The sequence below is a fragment of the Balaenoptera borealis genome, assembly GCF_965194805.1.
Source record: "Balaenoptera borealis genome assembly, contig: HAP1_SCAFFOLD_81, whole genome shotgun sequence".
Classification (NCBI taxonomy): domain Eukaryota; kingdom Metazoa; phylum Chordata; class Mammalia; order Artiodactyla; family Balaenopteridae; genus Balaenoptera; species Balaenoptera borealis.
Window position 1 is genome coordinate 427,050 of NW_028123982.1, and position 21,300 is coordinate 448,349.

The following is a 21,300-nucleotide window of genomic DNA, read 5'->3' on the forward strand; positions in this document are numbered from 1 at the left end:
TGGCAGGCGGATTCTCAACCACTGCGCCACCAGGGAAGCCCATCCCACTTGTTTTTCAGAGAGAGGTTTGATCATTATAGAATTCTGGGCTGAAAGTAAATGCCTTTCCAGAGTCTGGGTGCCTCTGACTCTTCCCTCCCTTCGTTGCTTTGGCAGCTCTGCTTCGGTTCAATTTTTGTGTCTTTGTTTCTAATCTAAGTTTTCTCTCAGGCACTTTTATGTTTTTCTATTTCTCTTTGTGTCAGTTTTGGTGAATCATCAGGCGCACTACCAACCGAGGACAATTTTAACACAAATGGTTGCCCTCCTTTGGGGACCGAGGCCCAGTGCAGGACGATGCCTATCTGCGATTATGGCTTCCATGTGAGGGGTTCCCCTGCCAGAGCCGTGGGCCAGTCGGTCACACTCCTCCACGTCTGCTGTAGTGGGGTCATGCTCTTCCATCCCCTCTTCACTGAGGGAGGGTCTCTTTGGACACCATGGAGGATTCTAGGACTGTTCGAAATTTTCCTGGATGGCCTTTCAGACCACAGCTCTGGGTTGCTGGGTTAGTCGTATCCCCAAGACTTTGCAGTCTTGCTCCTGTTCGTTTTTTATGGCCTCAAAGAATGTTCTTTAATTCCTAGCTAACTTGGCCATGCATTAAGTTTTGTTTTAATCCAGCATCTTTGTGTGCTTTGTTATGAAACTTTTTGATATTGAATCCTTAGTATGGTTGAAAAGAGAAGCTTATTTGGGATTTTTTTTTCAATTAAAATACCTTTGAGATAACTTTGTATCAGTACATTCTTCTTAATGACTTCATAGTATTACATTGTGAAAATGTACCAAAACATTTTTGCTCATTTCTTTACTTATAAACCTTCTTTCCACAACATTGCTTTTAAAGGAAAAAAATCACAGAGATGAATGTGTACATTTCACATAGTGCATACTTGTGCAATACATTCCTAAATGTTGACCTGCTGGGTCAAAAGCAGTATTGCCTTATTCTTGACATCTCCTTTTCCTATATACTCCTCCCTTTGTGTCTCTCATCTAATCCTTTCTAAATCCTGCAGATTTCCCAAAACATGTCAGCTTCCCTCTAATCCCATTGTATTCGCCATATCCTAGCTAAAAATCATTGCTTGCTTTTATGATGCTAATCCTCTCCTAACAGGTCTCATTTTTCCTTGTTACTATCATTCTGTTATAGTACAATCACCAGTGAACCTCATAACAACCTGAAGTCTTCTGGAAAAGCTTGAATTATGTTCATTATCATGATTATTAAAGTATATGAATGCATGTTATAATTTAGTGATATTTACGTTATAGGTAATATATTTTTAAATATGTCAAATATCTGAACTATATTTTTAAAATATTTCCTATGCCCTCCATGTTAGATAATAAACTATTAACTGCATATTTTTTTATGATTAAGCCTCAGCTTTCCTTCCTTATATCCTAGACACTCAGTTAGGAGCCATCATGAGGATGAATCCTGACCACATTTTTATGTTCTTCTTTGTTTTTGTTTTTTTATTTTTATTTATTTATTTAGGCCACCACGCGGCTTGTGGGATCTTAGTTCCCCAACTAGGGATTGAACCCCAGGCCCTCGGCAGTGAAAGCACGAAGTCCTAACCACTGGACCACTAGGGAATTTCCTGTTATGTTCTGCTTTGTATGTTTGGTAGAATTCGCCTGTGAAGCCATCTGGTCCTGGACTTTTGTTTGTAGGGAGTGTTTTTTTTTGTTTGTTTTTTTTAAATTACAGATTCTATTTCACTTCTAGTGATCGGTCTGTTCAGATTATCTATTTCTTCTTGATTCAGTTTTGGTGGGCTGTATGTTTCTAGAAAGTTGTCCATTTCTTCTAGGTTGGCAAATTTGTTGGCATATAATTGTTTACGGTATTCTCTTAAGGTTTTTTGTATTTCTGCAGTATTGGTTGATATTTCTTCGTTTTCATTTCTTATTTTGTTTACTTGGGTTCTCTTTTCTTTTTGCTGAGTCTGGCCAGAGGTTTGTCAATTTTGTTTACCCTTACAAAGAATCAGCTCTTGGTTTTATTCATTTTTTTCTATTGTTTTTTAAAAATCTCTATTTATTTCCTCTCTGATCTTTCTTAGTTCCTTCTGCTGACTTTAGGTTTTGTTCATTCTTTTTCTAATACTCATAAGTGGTAGGTTAGATTGTTTATTTGAGATTTTTCTTGTTTTCTGAGGAAGGCCTATATTGCTATGAACTTCTGTCTAAGAACTGTTTCTGCTGCATCCCATAGATTTGTATGGTTGACATGGGACCTTCTTGCATCTTCAAAGTCAGCAGTGGCTGATAGAGCTTTTCTGGTGGTTACTTTGACACTGACTTGCTTGCCTCCATCTCTCACTTTTAAGGACCCTCTGACTACGTTGGGCCCTCCTAGATAATACAGGGTGACCTTCTCATCACAATATCGACTGGCTAGCAACATTAATTCCATCTGCAACCTTAATTCCCCTGTGTCATGTAACATAACATTCATAGATTCTGAGGATTAGGATGCAAGCATACTTGGAAGGCCGTTATTCTGTCTACCACAAAGTCTTTGGTAATTTTTATTTGTATTTCTTGTCACAAAGTGTGTTTTCTCCTATCTCTGGCTGTTTTTTTAAATTTGTCTTTATTACTGAGTTTTAGGACTTTGATTACAATGTGCATTGGTGTATGCGTATACATGTGTATTTATCTTGCTAGGAGTTAATTGACCTCTTGGATCTGGGAATGTATAGTTTTTATCAGACTTGGAGAACGTTTGGCCATTATTTCTTCAGTTATTTTTCTGCCCTAGCTCTCTCCTTTTCTTCTAGTACTCCAGTTACACATATGCTGGACTGTTTGCTGTTACCCCGAGGTTTTTTTTAGTCTTTTCTTCTATATGCTTCAGTTGGAATAGATCCTGTTGTTGTCTTCAAGTTCATTGTTCTTTGCTTCTGAAATTTCTAATCTCATGTTATTTGTATTTTTAAGTGAATTTTCATTTTCGATTTAAGAGAATTTTTCATTTCAGATACTGCATTTTTCATCTCTACAAGTTCCACTTGGTTCTTTTTTTTATATTTCATTGTTATATACTGCAGGTTTGTGTCCCCCAAAATTCATATGTTGAAACCCTCACCCACAAAGTTGGTATTAGGAGGTGGGCTTTGAGGGGTGATGAGGTTATGAGGGTGGAGCCCTCATAAATGGGATTAGTGCCCTTACAGGAAGAAACATGAGAGAGCTTGCCTCTTTCTCTGCTCTTTACCATGTGAGGACAAAAACAAAAAGTTGGCAGTCTGCAAACCAGTACGAAGGCTCTCCAGAACCCTACCATGCTGACACTTCACAACTGTGACAAATTAATGTTTGTTGCTTAAACCATACAGTCTTCAGTATTTTGTTACAGCAGACTGAGCAGACGAAGACATCCATTTTTCTCCTGTGTTCATGCTTTTCTTCAGTATTTATTAATGTATAATTAATATTCGAGCATAGTCATAATAGCTGCTTTAGTTTTATTTACTAGTTTATCTCTTGTCATTCCTGGATCTGTTTCTATTGACTCATTTATCTTCTGGTAATTGATTACATTTTCCTGTTGCTTGGTTGGTCTAGTAATATTTTATTAAATGCCAGGCACTCTGATTGTTACATCATTGAATGCATGGATTTTGTGTATTATTCTAAAAAATACTTGGCTTTGTTTGAGTAGAGAGTTTGCATTACTTGTGGCTCAGTTTGATCCTTTAAGACTTGTTTTTAAGCTTTGCTGGGGTGAGTCTAGAGTACCCTTCACACCAGTGCCAGTTGAGTCCTGCTCATAAAGTACCACCCCTGTACATCTCCAGTAACTGCCCTGTCCCAGGTGTTCAACAACTGCTTTCCACCCTACCTCTTCGGACTTCAGGCATCTCTTGGCCCTGCATGAGCTCTGGGAATTGTTCGATTGATAGCTTCTTGGTTCCTTGCTTTGACTTAGAGTTTCATTCTGTTTCTGTGCCCTAATACTCAGCAGAAACTAAAAGAGACCTCAATGCAGCTTTCTGGCCATTCCCTTCTGCAAGGCTTCTTCCTCTCTGGGATTCTGCCTTCACTTTCATCCACTTCAGACCCCAAAACTCCTCTCTGTTTCTTCAGCTCAGCAAGACTGGTTGGCTTATTGGGTTCTGCTTCCCAGGACCCACAATCTAGAACTTACCTCCACATGGAAATCCAGGAAAACTGTGGCGCTCAGCTCGTTTGTTGACCTTCTTTCAGAGGTCAGGGTCCTGTGCTGCTTGCTATCCAGTTTCATAGATTTTACCCAGTTTTCTGGTGGTTACAGCAGGATGGTAAGTTTGGTTTTTCTTAATCAGGTCCAGAGAGGCCATCTCTGTCCATTGGTTTAAAATGAATGCAGTTCAGCCTCCTCTGCTTTGCTTGTTCTCACACCTGTCTCTGTCCACACTGTACACGGCTCTGTGGCCAACTATTTTCCATTATATTTCCCGTCTTGTCTTCATTATATTCTTCCTTCCTGGCATCCTGGACTTTTTGCATTTTGAAAACAACATATCCCAGCCCTTTCTTAGAGTCATGGTGATGTGCAGAGGAGAGAAAAGACAAAAAAGATTATGACTATGCAGCAGGTGGTTTATACATCATTTAATCAAGCAATTCAGTGAAAAAGAAATCACTACCTTGTTTTAGTGGTAAAGAAAAGTTGCTATATCAAAGTGATTATCAAAGTTATTAACATCTCACACAGTTTAGTGGCTAATCTAGTAGTCATACCCAGGTCTGCCTGACTCTAAATCTCATGTTCTAGCCCCAGACACTGACCCCAGTGGGATCTGAAAGTGAGAGGCAGAGTGGTAAGAGCACCTTGCCAAGGAGGTGGCTCTTTAACGCAAGGTGTGGGAGATGTGGTAGTTCCCAGAGACCTGAGGACAGGGAGCCACATGGATGCCTCTGTGGAAGGCGGGCAATGATTCCTGGGAGCTTCTGGTGATGGGCTGACAAGTGAGGGTCACTACCAACCACGCCTGTCCCTGTTGGTCTATTTATTTTCCAGTTTTATTGAGATATAATTAACATACAGCACTGTGTAAGTTTAAGGTGTAGAGCACAGTGATTTGACTTATATACAACATGAATTTTTTTTAGTTGTCTTTTTTATTAGCATCTTTATTGGAGTAAAATTACTTTACAGTGGTGTGTTAGTTTCTGCTTTATAACAAAGTGAATCAGTTATGCATATACATATATCCCCATATCTCTTCCCTCTTGCATCTCCCTCCCTCCCACCCTGCATATCCCACCCCTCTAAGTGGTCACAAATCACCGAGCTGATCTCCCTGATCTATGTGGCTTCTTCCCACTAGCTATCTATTTTACATTTGGTAGTGTATATATGTCCATACCACTCTCTCATTTTGTCCCAGCTTACACTTCCCCCTCCCCATATCCTCAAGTCCATTCTCTAATAGGTATGCGTCTTTATTCCCGTCTTGCCCCTAGGTTCTTCAGGAGCACATTTTTTTTTCTTAGATTCTATATATATGTGTTACCATACGGTATTTGTTTTTCTGTTTCTGACTTACTTCACTCTGTATGACAGAATCTAGGTCCATCAACCTCACTACAAATAACTATTTTGTTTCGTTTTATGGCTGGGTAATATTCCACTGTATATATGTGTCATATCTTCTTTATCCATTCATCTGTTGATGGACACTTAGGTTGCTTCCATGTCCTGGCAATTGTAAATAGAGCTGCAGTGAAAATTCTGGTACATGACTCTTCTTGAATTATGGTTTTCTCAGGATATATTCCCAGTAGTGGGATTGCTGGGTCGTATGGTAGTTCTATTTTTAGTTTTTCAAGGAACCTCCATACTGTTCTCCATAGTGGCTGTATCAATTTACGTTCCCACCAACACTGCAAGAGGGTTCCCTTTTCTCCATGCCCTCTCCAGCATTTATTGTTTGTAGATTTTCTGATGATGGCTATTCTACCCAGTGTGAGATGATATCTCATTGTAGTTTTGATTTGCATTTCTCTAATGATTAATGATGTTGAGCATTCTTTCATATGTTTGTTGGCAATCTTTATATCTTCTTTGGAGATATGTCTATTTAGGTCTTCTGCCCACTTTTAGATTGGGTTGTTTGTTTTTTTGACATGGAGCTGCATGAGCTGGTTGTAAATTTTGGAGGTTAAACCTTTGCCAGTTGCTTCGTTTGCGAATACTTACTCCCATTCTGAGGGTTGTCTTTTCATCTTGTGTATGATTTCCTTTGCTGTGCAAGAGCTTTTAAGTTTCATTAGGTCCCATTTGTTCATTTTTGTTTTTATTTCCATTTCTCTAGCAGATGGGTCAAAAAGGTTCTTGCTGTGATTTATGTCATGGAGTGTTCTGCCTATGTTTTCCTCTAAGAGTTTAATAGTGTCTGGCCTTACATTTAGGTCTTTAATCCATTTTTAGTTTATTTTTGTGTATGGTGTTAGGGAGTGTTCTAATTTAATTCTTTTACATGTAGCTGTCCAGTTTTCCCAGCACCACTTATTGAAGAGGCTGTCTTTTCTCCATTGTATATTCTTGCCTCCTTTATCAAAGATAAGGTGACCATATGTGCGTGGGTTTATCTCTGGGCTTTCTATCCTGCTCCATTGATCTATGTTTCTGCTTTTGTGGCAGTACCATACTTTCTTGATTACTGTAGCTTTTAGTGTAGTCTGAAGTCAGAGAGCCTGATTCCTCCAGCTCCGTTTTTCTTTCTCAAGATTGCTTTGGCTATTCAGGGTCTTTTGTGTTTCGATACAAATTGTGAGATTTTCTGTTCTAGTTCTGTGAAAAATGCCAGTGGTAGTTTGATAGGGATTGCATTGAATCTGTAGATTGTTTTGGGTAATATACTCATTTTCACAATATTGATGCTTCCAATCCAAGAACGTGATATATCTCTCCATCTATTTGTATCACCTTTAATTTCTTTCATCAGTGTCTTATAATTTTCTGCATACAGGTCTTTTGTCTCCTTAGGTAGGTTTATTCCTAGATATTATATACTTTTTGTTACAATGGTAAATGAGAGTATTTTCTTAATTTCACTTCCAGATTTTTCATCATTAGTGTATAGTAATGCAAGAGATTTCTGTGCATTAATTTTGTATCCTGCTACTTTACCAAATTCATTGATTAGCTCTAGTAGTTTTCTGGTAGCATCTTTAGGATTCTCTGTGTTTAGTATCATGTCATCTGCAAACAGTGACAGCTTTACTTCTTTTCTGATTTGGATTCCTTTTATTTCTTTTTCTTGTCTGATTGCTGTGGCTAAAACTTCCAAAACTATGTTGAATAATAGTGGGAGAGTGGGCAACCTTGTCTACTTCCTGATCTTAGTGGAAATGGTTTCAGTTTTTCACCATGGAGGACGATGTTGGCTGTGGGTTTGTCATATGGCCTTTCTTATGTTGGGGTAAGTTCCCTCTATGACTACTTTCTGGAGGGTTTTTATCATAAATTGGTGTTGAATTTTGTCGAAAGCTTTCTCTGCAGCTATTGAGATGATCATATGGTTTTTCTCCTTCATTTTGTTCATATGGTGTATGACATTGATTGATTTCCGTATACTGAAGAATCCTTGCATTCCTGTGATAAACCCCACTGGATCATGGTGTATGATCCTTTTCATGTGCTGTTGGATTCTGTTTGCCAGTACTTTGTTGAGGATTTTTGCATCTATGTTCATTAGTGATATTGGCCTGTAGTTTTTTTTCTTTGTGACATCTTTGTCTTGTTTTGGTATCAGGGTGATGGTGGCCTCGTAGAATGAGTTTGGGAGTGTTCCTCCCTCTGCTATATTTTGGAAGAGTTTGAGAAGGATAAGTGTTAGCTCTTCTCTAAATGTTTGATAGAATTCGCCTGTGGAGCCATCTGGTCCCGGGCTTTTGTTTGTTGGAAGATTTTTTCATCACAGTTTCAATGTCAGTGCTTGTGATTGGTCTGTTAATATTTTCTATTTCTTCCTGGTGTAGTCTCAGAAGGTTGTGCTTTTCTACGAATTTGTCCCTTTCTTCCAGGTGGTCCATTTTATTGGCATATAGTTGCTTGTAGTAATCTCTCATGATCCTTTGTATTTTTGCAGTGTCCATTGTTACTTCTCCTTTTTCATTCCTAATTCTATTGATTTGAGTCTTCTCCCTTTTTTTCTTGTTGAGTCTGGCTAATGGTTTATCAATTTTGTTTATCTTCTCAAAGAACCAGCTTTTAGTTTTATTGATCTTTGCTATACTTTCCTTCCTTTCTTTTTCATTTATTTCTGATCTGATCTTTATGATTTCTTTCCTTCTGCTAACTTTGGGGTTTTTTTGTTCTTCTTTCTCTAATTGCTTTAGGTGTAAGGTTAGGTTGTTTATTTGAGATGTTTCTTGTTTCTTAAGGTATGATTGTATTGCTATAAACTTCCCTCTTAGAACTGCTTTTGCTGCATCCCTTAGGTTTTGGGTTGTTGTGTTTTCATTGTCATTTGTGTCTAGGTATTTTTTGATTTCCTCTTTGATTTCCTCAGTGATCTCTTGGTTATTAAGTAGTGTATTGTTTAGCCTCCATGTGTTTGTATTTTTTACAGATTTTTTTCCTGTAATTGATGTCTAGTCTCATAACGTTGTGGTCAGAACAGATACTTGATATGATTTCAATTTTCTTAAATTTACCAAGGCTTGATTTGTGACACAAGATATGATCTATCCTGGAGAGTGTTCCATGAGCACTTGAGAAGGAAGTGTATTCTGTTGTTTTTGGATGGAATGTCCTATAAATATCAATTAAGTCCATCTTGTTTAATGTATCATTTAAAGCTTGTGTGTCCTTACTTATTTTCATTTTGGACGATCTGTCCATTGGTGAAAGTGGGGTGTTAAAGTCCCCTATTATGATTGTGTTACTGTCGATTTCCCCTTTTATGGCTGTTAGCATTTGCCTCATGTATTGAGGTGCTCGTATGTTGGGTGCATAAATATTTACAATTCTTATATCTTTTTCTTGGGTTGATCCCTTGATCATTGTGTAGTTTCCTTCTTTGTCTCTTGTAATAGTCTTTGTTTTAAAGTCTGTTTTGTCTGATATGAAAATTGGTACTCCAGCTTTCTTTTGATTTCCATTTGCATGGAACATCTTTTTCCATCCCCTCACTTCCCGTCTGTATGTGTCCCTAGGTCTAAAGTGGGTCTCTTGTAGACCGCATATATACGGGTCTTCTTTTTGTATCCATTCAGCTAGTCTATGTCTTTTGATTGGAGCATTTAATCCATTTACATTTAAGGTAATTATCAATATGTATGTTCCTATTACCATTTTCTTAATTGTTTTGGGTTTGTTATTGTAGGTCTTTTCCTTCTCTTGTGTTTCCTGCCTAGAGAAGTTCCTTTAGCATTTGTTGTAAAGCTGGTTTGGTGGTGCTGAATTCTCTTAGCTTTTGCTTGTCTGTAAAGTTTTTAATTAGTCTGTCAAATCTGAATGAGATCCTTGTTGGGTAGAGTAATCTTGGTTGTAGTTTTTTCCCCTTCATCACTTTAAATATGTCCTGCCACTGCTTTCTGGCTTGGAGAGTTTCTGCTGAAAGGTCAGCTGTTAACCTTATGGGGCTTTCCTTGTATGTTATTTGTTGTTTTTCCCTTGGTGCTTTTAATATTTTTTCTTTGTATTTAATTTTGATAGTTTGATTACTATGTGTCTTGGCGTGTTTCTCCTTGGATTTATCCTGTATGGGACTCTCTGTGCTTCCTGAACAGTTTAACTATTTCCTTTCCCATATTAAGGAAGTTTTCAACTATAATCTCTTCAAATATTTTCTCAGTCCCTTTCATTTTCTCTTCTTCTGAGACCCCTATAATTTGAATGTTAGTGCGTTTAATGTTGTCTCATAGGTCCTTGAGGCTCTCCACTATTCTTTTCATTTTTTTTCCCCTTTATTCTGCTCTGCAGTAGTCATTTCCACTATTTTATCTTCCAGGTCACTTATCCGTTTTTCTGCCTCAGTTATTCTGCTATTGATCTCTTCTAGAGAATTTTTAATGTCATTTATTGTGTTGTTCATCACTCTGTTTGCTCTTTAGTTCTTGTAGGTCCTTGTTAAACATTGCTTGTAATTTCTCCTTTCTATTTTCAAGAGTTTGGATCATCTTTACCATCATTATTCTGAATTCTTTTTCAGGTAGACTACCTATTTCCTCTTCACTTGCTAGGTCTGGTGGGTTTTTACCTTGCCCCTTCATCTGCTGTGTTTTTCTCTGTCTTCTCATTTTGCTTAACTTACTCTGTTTGCAGTCTCCTTATTGCAGGCTGCATGTTCATAGTTCCCGTTGTTTTCTGTGTCTGCCCCCAGTGGCTAAGGTTGGTTCAGTGGGTTTTGTAGGCTTCCTGGTGGAGGGGACTAGTGCCTGTGTTCTGGTGGATGAAGCTGGATCTTGACTTTCTGGTTGACAGGTCCACGTCTGGTGATGTGTTTTGGGGTGTCTGTGGCCTTATTATGATTTTAGGCAGCCTCTCTGCTAATAGGTGGGGTTGTGTTCCTGTCTTGCTAGTTGTTTGGCATAGGGTGTCCAGCACTGGAGCTTGCTGGTCGTTGAGTGGAGCTGCGTCTTGGCATTGAGATGGAGATCTCTGGGAGATTTACCCCATTTGATATTATGTGGACCTGGGAGGTCTCTTGTGGACCAATGTCCTGAACTGGCTCTCCCACCTCTGAGGCACAGCCCTGACCCCTGGCTGGAACACCAAGAGCCTGTCATCCACACGACTCAGAATAAAAGGGAGAGAAAAAAAAGAAAGAAAGAAAGAGAGAAAGAGAGCAAGAGAGAGAGAAAGAAAAGGAAAAAATAAAATAAAATAAAGATACTAAAAAAATAATTTTTAAGAAAAATCTTTTAAGTAAGTAAAAAAAAAAAAAAAAAGGAAAGAAAGAAAGAGAGCAACCAAACCTAAAAACAAATCCACCAATGATAACAAGTGCCAAAAACTATGCTTTAAAAAAAAAAAAAAAAAGATAGACAGAACCCTAGGACAAATGGTAAAAGCAAAGCTATACAGACAAAGTCACACATAGAAGCATACACATACACACTCACAAAAAAAGTAAAAGGGAAAAAAATATATATCGTTGCTCCTAAAGTCCACCTCCTCAATATGGGATGATTCATTGTCTATTCAGGTATTCCACAGATGCAGGTACATCAAGTTGATTGTGGAGATTTAATCCGCTGCTCCTGAGGCTGCTGGGAGAGATTTCCCTTTCTCTTCTTTGTTCGCACAGCTCCCGGGGTTCAGCTTTGGATGTGGCCCCGCCTCTGCGTGTAGGTCGCCTGAGGGCATCTGTTCTTCGCTCACACAGGACGTGGTTAAAGGAGCAGCTACTTCAGGGGCTCTGGCTCACTGAGACCGGGGGGAGGGAGGGGTATGGATGTGGGGCAAGCCTGCGGTGGCAGAGGCCGGCATGACGTTGCACCAGCCTGAGGAGCGCTGTGCTTTCTCCCGGGGAAGTTGTCCCTGGATCACGGGACCCTGGCAGTGGTGGGCTGCACAGGCTCCGGGGAAGGGAGGTGTGGATAGTGACCTGTGCTTGCACACAGGCTTCTTGGTGGTGGCAGCAGCAGCCTTAGCGTTTCATGCCCGTCTCTGGGGTCCACGCTGATAGCTGCCACTCGCGCCCGTCTCTGGAGGTACTTTAAGCAGCGCTCTGAATCCCCTCTCCTCACACACCAGGAAACAAAGAGGCAAGAAAAAGTCTCTTGCCTCTTTGGCAGCTCCAGACTTTTTCCCGGACTCCCTCCCAGCTAGCTGTGGCACACTAGCCCCCTTCAGGCTGTGTTCATGCAGCCAACCCCAGTCCTCTCCCTGGGGTCTTACCTCCGAAGCTCAAGCCTCAGCTCCCAGCGGGTGGGCAGAGAAGCCTCTCGGGCTGGTGAGTGCTGGTTGGCACCAATCCTCTGTGCAGGAATCTCTCCACTTTGCCCTCCGCACCCCTTTTGCTGCGCTCTCCTCTGTGGCTCTGAAGCTTTCTCCCTCCGCCTCCCACAGTCTCTGCCCGCGAAGGGGCCTCCTAGTGTATGGACACCTTTCCTCCTTCACAGCTCCCTCCCACCGATGCGGGTCCCGTCCCTATTCTTTTGTCTCTGTTTTTCCTTTTTTCTTTTGCCCTACCCAGGTACGTGGGGAGTTTCCTGCCTTTTGGGAGGTCTGCCGTCTTCTGCCGGCATTCAGTAGGTGTTCTGTAGGAGTTGTTCCACATGTAGATATATTTCTGATGTATTTGTGGGGAGGAAGGTGATCTCCGCATCTTACTCTTCCGCCATCTTGAAGCTCCTCCCCTGTTGGCCTATTTTAAATGCTTTTTTAGGTTTCCTACAGTTAGCAATTGTCATGAACAAACTAGAAGGCTGCTATCCCTATTTCAAATGTCAAAAAGAAATGATCTGTGTGCTATAAAGAAAGGGAAAATCAATCTTACTTGAAGTAGTAATTTGCATATTTTGGTATAATAAACTTTATCAATAGAAGATTATAAATATGTAGGAAAATGCTGCTAAAAGTAACACTGACTTTCAAAACTAGTCACAAAGCCCTCTGTGCCATTAGAAATTAACTGAAAGTAACTTTTATGTTTCTGAAAAAATAGGTCAGAGAATGAAATAATTAGTAATTGGAAGTTTGCATGTTTTATAGGAAATAACTTTATTTATATGTCATGTTCAATATTTACTTGGAAACCTGAACATCACTTTAGGAATTTCAAGAGCTTGAGATCCAACATTTTCAAAGAACATTTATTTAGTCCCTGCTAACTTTTGGGGGCACTATGCTAAATATTTTATGTATGTTAACAGATTAATCTATTTACCTAAGATTACAAAGCTAATTTCAGTGGCAGAATCAGGAATAGAACACAGATCTCTGGAATCTCAATTTAGGGTGTTTTAAATTTCATATGTCATTTATTTGATGGTTCTAAAATAGTCCAGAAATTTTCTTCCTTTCTCAGTCTTAATCTCTATATTTTACAAAAGAAAAAAAAAGACACACCGGCCGTTGGGAGAATGTCCTTCCTGAAAATGGTAATCATTGTGGTGCTTTGTTATTTTCCCTTTAACAAACTTTCTGTGGTTCTAGAATTACTTATGGAAGCAAACCATTTTCATGCTAAGCAGCCCAGAGCAGGTTTTGTAAGAAAATATATTAACGTTGGAGACTTTTCAAAGTGAAGTCATGGAACATTTATTCTGTTTCTTAATATGACTAATGATTGACCTGTAGATTTATGTAAACACTCTAAAGAACAAAAGGGGAAAGGGGGAAAAAAATCTCTGCTGCCAGCTCCAAGGATCCCTGTTAAATTCAGACAGTTATGGATGTAGAAAACAAACTTATGGTTACTAGGGTGTAAGGGAGGGAGGGGTAAATTGGGAGATTGGGGTTGACATATACACACTATTATATATAAAATAGATAACCAATAAGGACCTACTGTACAGCACAGGGAACTCTAATCAGTACTGCATAATGACCTATATGGGCAAAGAATCTAGAAAAGAGTGGATACATGTATGTATATAACTGACTCACTTTGCTGTACAGCAGAAACTAACACAACATTGTAAGTCAACTATACTCCAATAAAAATTAAAAAAAAAAAATTGGCACAGTCCTGCAGAGAGGGGCCACACAACACTCCACAGTGGCTGTGCAGACGTTGTGCAGACCTTCAAACACACAGTAACCAGCCCAAGCTGATGACTCATTAAGTTGTGATGGAGACACTGACAGTTCCAAGGGACCAAGGGTTTGCTTCCATTCACAGCTCCAATTTTTAGAATCAGTTTGATCTTCTCCTCTTTGTCTTCTAATTTCTCCAAATGGCCGTGGGTGTGACCCAAAGGAGAATGGTTATGCGAAGACAACTTCTTTCACTAGCTCCAGGGTTTTTTCATTTATTTTTAAACTTTTTGTCCAGTAGCTCAGTGATTTTCAAACTGATCATTAGTGAAGCATGAAATCAACTTAGTGGCTACATTTTGAGATCTAATGGAATAGGCTAAAAATATTAGCATTGTGAGAAGTAGGAGTATTTTTTTTAATTTATTAATTAATTTATTTATTTTTGGTTGTGTTGGGTCTTCGTTTCTGTGCGAGGGCTTTCTCTAGTTGCGGCGAGCGGGGGCCACTCTTCATCGCGGTGCGCGGGCCTCTCACTATCGCGGCCTCTCTTATTGCGGAGCACAGGCTCCAGACGCGCAGGCTCAGTAGTTGTGGCTCAGGGGCCCAGTTGCTCCGTGGCATGTGGGATCTTCCCAGACCAGGGCTCGAACCCGTGTCCCCTGCATTGGCAGGCGGATTCTCAACCACTGCACCACCAGGGAAGCCCAGAAGTAGGAGTATTTTTGAAGCTTTCATGTCAAATACATGTGTATGTGTGTAAACTAATACGTAAATTCCTAGAATGCTTACTGGTCAAAAAATGTGAAGGTCACTGCCATACATATTTTATATGATGGGAGTTTCTGTGTTATTTTAAATAATTTTTAAAGGGTGGTGTAATCTCTTTCCCAAATTTGATCTTTGGGTTTGTGTCCGGCTACCATTCTTTAGTTTTAGACAAATCTAATAGCAAATAAATGCATGCACTGTCATCTCATCACTTGGAATTAGTAGAAAGCGTTAGCATTTTATCTTACATCTGCATGGAAATAATCTCTGGATCTGTTCACTTGTGATCTGGTGTGGAGAGCACTGGTGAAGAAGGTCACAAATCATTTTTATTTAGGTGTTTTTACTTGGTTTTTGTACCTTTGCTTGAGAGAATTATTTTCAACCAATTATTGACATTTAAATCCTTGACAAAACAAATTTGATGTGAATATCAAGTTTTCTAGTGTTTTGTTTTCTCAGGTTAATGTGACTGATCTAAAGAAATTACTTAGAAAGTAGTATTAGCTTAATGAAATTTAAATATAACCTATCCAATCATAGCTCTTCATAGATTTAAAATAAACTTCTGGCTGGAGTACCTTAGCATTAATAATGTATTAAAATATATTTCATATTATTTGGATCTGTTTTGTTTGAGATGGTTATAACCATTTATCATTTATCTCATCTCGGTTTCTTTTCTTGCATTTTCAGCTAAAATTGACCAAGAAGCAGAGGAGAACTCACTGACAGAGACTCATAAATGGTGAGCAATTGTTTTCTTTCAATGTTTGTTCTCAGAGTCGACTTAGAAAGTGCTTAGTGTGCTTCAGTTCAAGGAGTCAATCATTAGCTCAATTTTTATTCTCAAGCATAAAAGAGAAAGAAACTAATTCAATATGCCCTTTGATGATACATTGGATTTCTGGCTTTTATTTTATAACTCTGGTTGACATATAAATCTGTCAAGTATCCAATTATTGTGACTAGCTTAGCATCTTCTCTGTAGAATAGGATTTAGCACTGTAGAAATATAAGAGAAAGGAAGACAGCAGGAAGCTATCTCAAGAAAAAAGGGTGAAGGGTTTGGTTATAAGACACTATTGAGTTTCCACAGCTGGGCCGGCACCCTGAGTTCCCCTTGCATAACCCTTACTTCCAGAATGGAGGTTTGCAATCATGGGTGAGCATAGAAAATTATCTCAGAAATCTCTCTGCTTCTCTGCATCGATCTTCTCCACTTCTTCCTCTCTGTGCTAGGCAGGCTTCTCCAGAAAACAGAGCCCATAGGTGTGTGTGTGTGTGTCTGTGTGTGTTGTGTGTGTGTGTGTCTCTGTGTGTGGTGTGCATGGTGTGTGCAGGGTGTGTGTGTGGTGTGTGTGGTGTGTGTATGTGTGTGTGTGGGGGGGTGTGGTGTGTGTGTGGGGGGGTGGGGGGTGTGTGTGTGCACACCTAGAGAGAGAGACATTGATTTTAAGGAATTGGCTCACAGCAGGCTGGAAATTCTGCATGTTGTTGATGTTGTAATCTTGAGTCGGGAAGCATTCTGTAGACAGAATTCCTTCCTATTTGGGTAACCAGTCTTTTTTTCTTAATTCCCTCAACTAGATTGGATGAGGCCCATCCTCATTATGGAGGGTCATCTGCTTTTCTCAAAGTCTACTGATTTAAATGTTAATCACATCTAAAAAATACCTTCACAACAACATCTACACTGGTGTTTGACCCCAGACCAGTTACCACAGCCCAACCAAGCTGACACGTCAAATTAACCATCACAGTCGCTAAAGAAATTTGATTACTCTTGAGGGGAAAATGTTGATAACAGAGGTTCTTTGCTATTACTTTATGAGGCAAGATCCTGTATGTCTGTGAGCAGATATCACATACATAATAGTTGTATTTCAGGCAAATTGGTAAACAGAATTGGCCAGTTTCTATCAAAGCTAAAACCAAGGTGAAGACCTTAAATTATAACAAGCAGGAACTTCAGTTAATTGTATGAAAGAAATTCTGGCTAAGGACAAAGTTGTTAATAAAAGAGTCATCTTTATAATTTAAATAATTAACTCTGAAATTCAAAAATAAAAGTAAGAATTATGGATCCTGTGAAACATTCCTAAAAGAACTAAGTCTCTGTACCATTTCTGTAGCAATGCTGCATGGTCTGGACAGCAGTCAGTAGTAATTCTCTGCAGGAGGCGGTGTGGCCCTGGCCTGTCGTGTGTGATGGCTGTGCCTTGGGGTCCAAACCCTAACCCCGGGACAGCAGTGACTACTTGGTGAGGGAGAGGTGTCAGGGAAGAAGACGTTATCCTCTACCCTTCTAGGTTCTTCTGGCTGGTCTAAGAATTAAACTGACATGAGACAGATTAACAGGAGAAAATCACGGAAAAGTTTAATAACAAGTATACATGGGAGAGACCCAGGAAAACTTAAATACCACCTTCAGCGAAAGACAAAAGAGGATGTTGTGGTGGTACTGGTTTAGTACTTCAGAGGGGAGGAAGGCAATTCACAAGGAGACAGAAAAGCAGACGCTTGCTAAACCAGTGTTTGCTGGGCCAGCAGAGATGACGGGCACAGAGTGGACTGATGTGCAGGCCCTGCCAAGAGCCACCCCCCACCCCCATGTTCTTGCAGATACCTCTGCTGAAAGCTCTATTCCAGGAGCAAACCCTCTATCTATGTTCTTTGGGCAGTTAGGGGCAAGGTCAGAGTTTCTTCCTGAGTCTTTTGGTCCTTGATTGTTTTCAGCTCGAAATAATCCACAAGCCCAAGAGACATTCTGGGGTGGCCCCTGCAAAATTAAGTCAGATAGTGTTTGCCAGATGCTGAGCACTTAGTAAGTGACTAATAGATGTTAATTGCTGTTATTTTCACATTATTATCATAATCAGAGATTACAAAATGGTGGGTGGTGGAAGCAGAAAGCAGAGTCAGATTTCAGAATCAGGTGTGTGTTTATCTGTGCGTTCTGTGTTCCTCACTGTCTCTGCTGAATCTGGGATTGGGCCGCCTGGCAGCATTATTAGAGCATAGATTTTGGTGTCAGATCTGTGTATCTGCACCTGCTCCAAACTGCTGGAACTGTGGCTCCAAGGACTTACCATAACTTTTGAATCTGTGTCGTTATCTGTGAAATAAACAATACACACATGGTGAGTGTGTAGAGATCAGCTCAGGATAATTAAATTTTCCGAGTTAAATATATGTGTAGGAACCTGCCTCCTACGGGTTTTTCAAAATCCCCTTCTTTTGGATTCACCCAAACACTTAAGCTTCGGAGACTGATTTCCAGAGTGAACTCTCTTCCCGACTAACAACCATTTCACTGGAGAAAAGGATATAAAACAATCACTTAACATTTCTAAAACACGTTCTAAGGGCCTCCAGCAAATGGGAAATCATTCATTCAAGAAAATCTGCTACATTTTGGTGAGAACAGCGGGTGGTGGCATCTGAGCCACGGCCGTGGATGCCCTTCGGGCCTCCGGGCCGGCTGTCCTCCCCCGGCTGGGCCCAGCCCTCCAGCCGCTGTGTGCTGAGAAGTCCTGTTCTAGACAAGCGTGTGCAGAGGATGGGGCTCCCTTCCTGAATGCACCCCCGGCTGACGGGGTGAGGCCCTCCCTCGCCCGGGAAGGGGGCTCTTGCTGAGCAGCATGGAGTCCCCGCTGGGGCACGTAGGCCAGCACCCTCCTCCGGCTTCAGCTCCCGTGCGGAGCCCTGAGATCCTGTCCACAGCGTTGCAACTCCGTCTGAGGGGACCGACTCTATTGGAACAGAGAATTCCATGCAGGAGGCCTCGTGGAAAGCAGTGGAGGTCTCGGTGGAGGACAGTTAGGAGGACCCACAGCTCGGGGATGCAGAGAGTGACCACGGGGTGGCCCAGTGAGCAGGCAGCCGAGAAGGAGCCTCCGGGGGCTGGGCAGGGTGAGAGAGGCGGCCTTCACTCATGGGCCATCAGACCAGGGTGTGGAGAGGACTCGAGAACATTCCCCAAACTGTGTCCAGAGCAATTGGCAGATGCAGGAAGCCTCCTGACCGGGGGCTCCCGCACAACTTCTGACCAGCCACGGTCTGCACAGTGCGCTGCTCTGACGCAGGGCCAACTCCTAGGAAGCCAGGCTCAAAACTCAGATCAGGCGTCTGTCTGCAGTCTGTCTAGTAGCCACAGAAGAAGCACACATTGTTCGCTGAGGTCATGCTGCTCCCAGGACCATGGGGACGAGCAGTGGATGCCCTCCCTCCTGCCGCGCTGAGGTATGTCACTCGGCCAGGCTGGGGGGCTTGTCCCAGGCTCCAGAGTCTCAGGTCTCCTTCCCAGGGGTGAGGCCCACTCCCACCCCCCACGCTGGGCCACTAAATGCTCTCTCCACCTACATAAATTTTGGAACCTAAAGCCTCGGGCTTTGGACTTCCTCTTTGTGCTCTCTTTGTGCAAAAATACTTCTACACATCCCTCACCCCCAGCCCCACCTCCCAAAAATTTTTTAAGTGAAGCACACACACTCTCACTCTTTATTTGATCTCTAGATATTTGAGCTGCCTCAGCAAGGCCCTGAGGGAGGAGAGACCAGGCTCACATATCTTCTCAGCCTTCCATCCCTTCTTTTATTTTCACTTTATTAGAGGTTATTACGTTCAGTGTGTCATACTATTAAGTCAGCTGAAATCCATTTGGGGGTAAGATGGTATATAAGCATTCTACCTGGTCTGCATATTTAAGTCACTGCTGTTAACCAAAATTTCAGAACAGTGACTTGATTGAAATAAAAAGGTGTTTATTTGGGGTTTGTTAGGACTGCAGCCCAGGAGACACAGATTCAAGAAGAATTTGAATTGTGTTCCACCGGACTACAAAATGGGGGAAGCTTATAAAGGCAGAAAACCTGCAAGGTTACATAAATTGTCAAGAATTAAAATTGGAGCTGGCGAGAAGTAAGGGTGCTTGTTAATAACCAAGGACGCGTGGGATCTGAAATGGTTGCATAGTTACAAGGGGAGAGCTTGAGACCTTAAGGGTGCAGCTGGCAAGTGCTATTCTGAATACGGCTGGTTGTGTCCTTGGACCTGGTGCAGTTCATAGAAAGTTCAGGTTCTCAGTAGGGCAGAGACCTGTCTGAGAGCTGGTCCTCAGTGGCCACCTGACTCCATTTCATGAACCTCAACTGTCATCCCTCCAATCGTGATTTCAGTTTGTCCTCACAGCAGAGCTGGCCTTCCTCATTCTCCTGTCTCTGTTGGCCCTTCATTGGGGCAGTGATGTTATTACAACTGAAGATGATTACTTTTACTTTGGACCTCACAAGATCCCAAGTGACAAATTGGTGGCAGATGTATGTGCTTTAATTTCTAGAATGGGTTGAGAGTCATTTACAGATAATTGTGATCACTGAGTTGGGCTATAAACGTCCTGGGGATATTTTCGATACCAAAATAGAAGTTCCCCAATGGTTTTGAGGCCATTTGGTGTTGCGTATTCCCACCAAGGTCGCTGTGAAAGAAGGTGGCCAGTGTGGTGGCCGGGCCCCGATGGTCCACCCCGAATGGCACCTGGAAAACCACGCCAAGTGTGGTTGGAAGCCTGGCTTCCTCAGCCTCCTCCCACCATCCATCAGGTTGTAGGGATGGAATACCTTGCTTTTTACAATATGCAAAGTTTCCTCAAGTGTGGATAGTAAGAGGTCTTACTAGAAAAGCATATTTGTGTGAAAATCTGCTGTAAACTGCACAAACTAGTTATCGTCATGCTTTGAAGGGAATTTTATACTCATTTGTCTTTATGGTTGAGTACTTAGAAAACAAAAAGTCTTGACTTTTAGTCATTTTAAAATGGATAGTGAACTCTTATCAAGAAATTAATTAGGATTCTTTTCTGTGGTGGAATATTATGTGTTTTTCAGGTCATTTTATGATTCCCTAAGTAAAGAAAAATATTCAAAAGAAACAATGGTTAGTAAACTTTTAAAGCAAATCCGATCTTTTTTTATATTCTATTTGATAGCATAATAGTTTTATGTGCTAATTTGTCTGTTTACTCATGCAATTTTGCTATTAATCTGAGAAGTGGGACTTTAAGTTCCTATTTCACATGAACAAAAATATGTAACTTTTAGATAAATAGTTTGACCAAGCTCTTCAGTTCTCCCAGAAAGTAAGGTGACTGAGCAGATGAGTCTTGAACCACACACCCCAAACCCAAATCCACATCGGACAAGCATGTTCTCATCTTCAGATGATTTCCTGGGTGAGCCAGATGGATGTCTTACAGGGTGGGCTTCACCAGAATCCTGTTCTGTCAGCTGCATCCCCATTGAATGTGTTTATTTCAGACTCTGCTTTTATTTTCTTTTTAATTAGCATCCATAGCTTTCTTCAATTGTGGGAAAGTATCACCAGACCAAATATGATGGTTTTTATTTTCCCACAGAATTAGTCAGTGTCTGTATTGGCTCACAGGCAGAAATATAGCAATTCCAGATTTGTCTAATAAATGGCCATTCCTTTATATCTAAATTTAAAGAATAATGAGACTAGGAGTTATAAAATTGACTTCTCACACTCAGCGGTTCTTATTTATAAATATGGCTAACTTCAAAATTTTCTTAGAATTTCTTCTTTTTTTTTTTTTTTATTCCATAGGTACAAACCATATTTTATGGTGAAAATGATTTTGAAATAGCAAAAGAGCAGATTTTCTTTTATTTTGTTTCTTTTTCTTTTTAAATTGAAGTATAGGATTTACAGTGTTGTGTTAGTTTCAGGTGTACAGCAAGGTGATTCAGTTATACATACCTATATATTTTTTCAGATTCTTTTACCTTATAGGTTATTACAAAATG

General features: G+C 40.6%; 1 protein-coding gene across 1 annotated transcript in view; it reads left to right on the top strand.

Annotated features, from left to right (window-relative positions):
• FMN2 (formin 2) overlaps positions 1–21,300 on the top strand; it is a 345,283-nt gene that overhangs the window by 269,560 nt on the left and 54,423 nt on the right. The window contains exon 15 of the mRNA XM_082408836.1: positions 15,170–15,221. Within this exon, the coding sequence (XP_082264962.1) occupies positions 15,170–15,221 (52 nt within the window). The remainder of the gene's footprint in view (positions 1–15,169; positions 15,222–21,300) is intronic.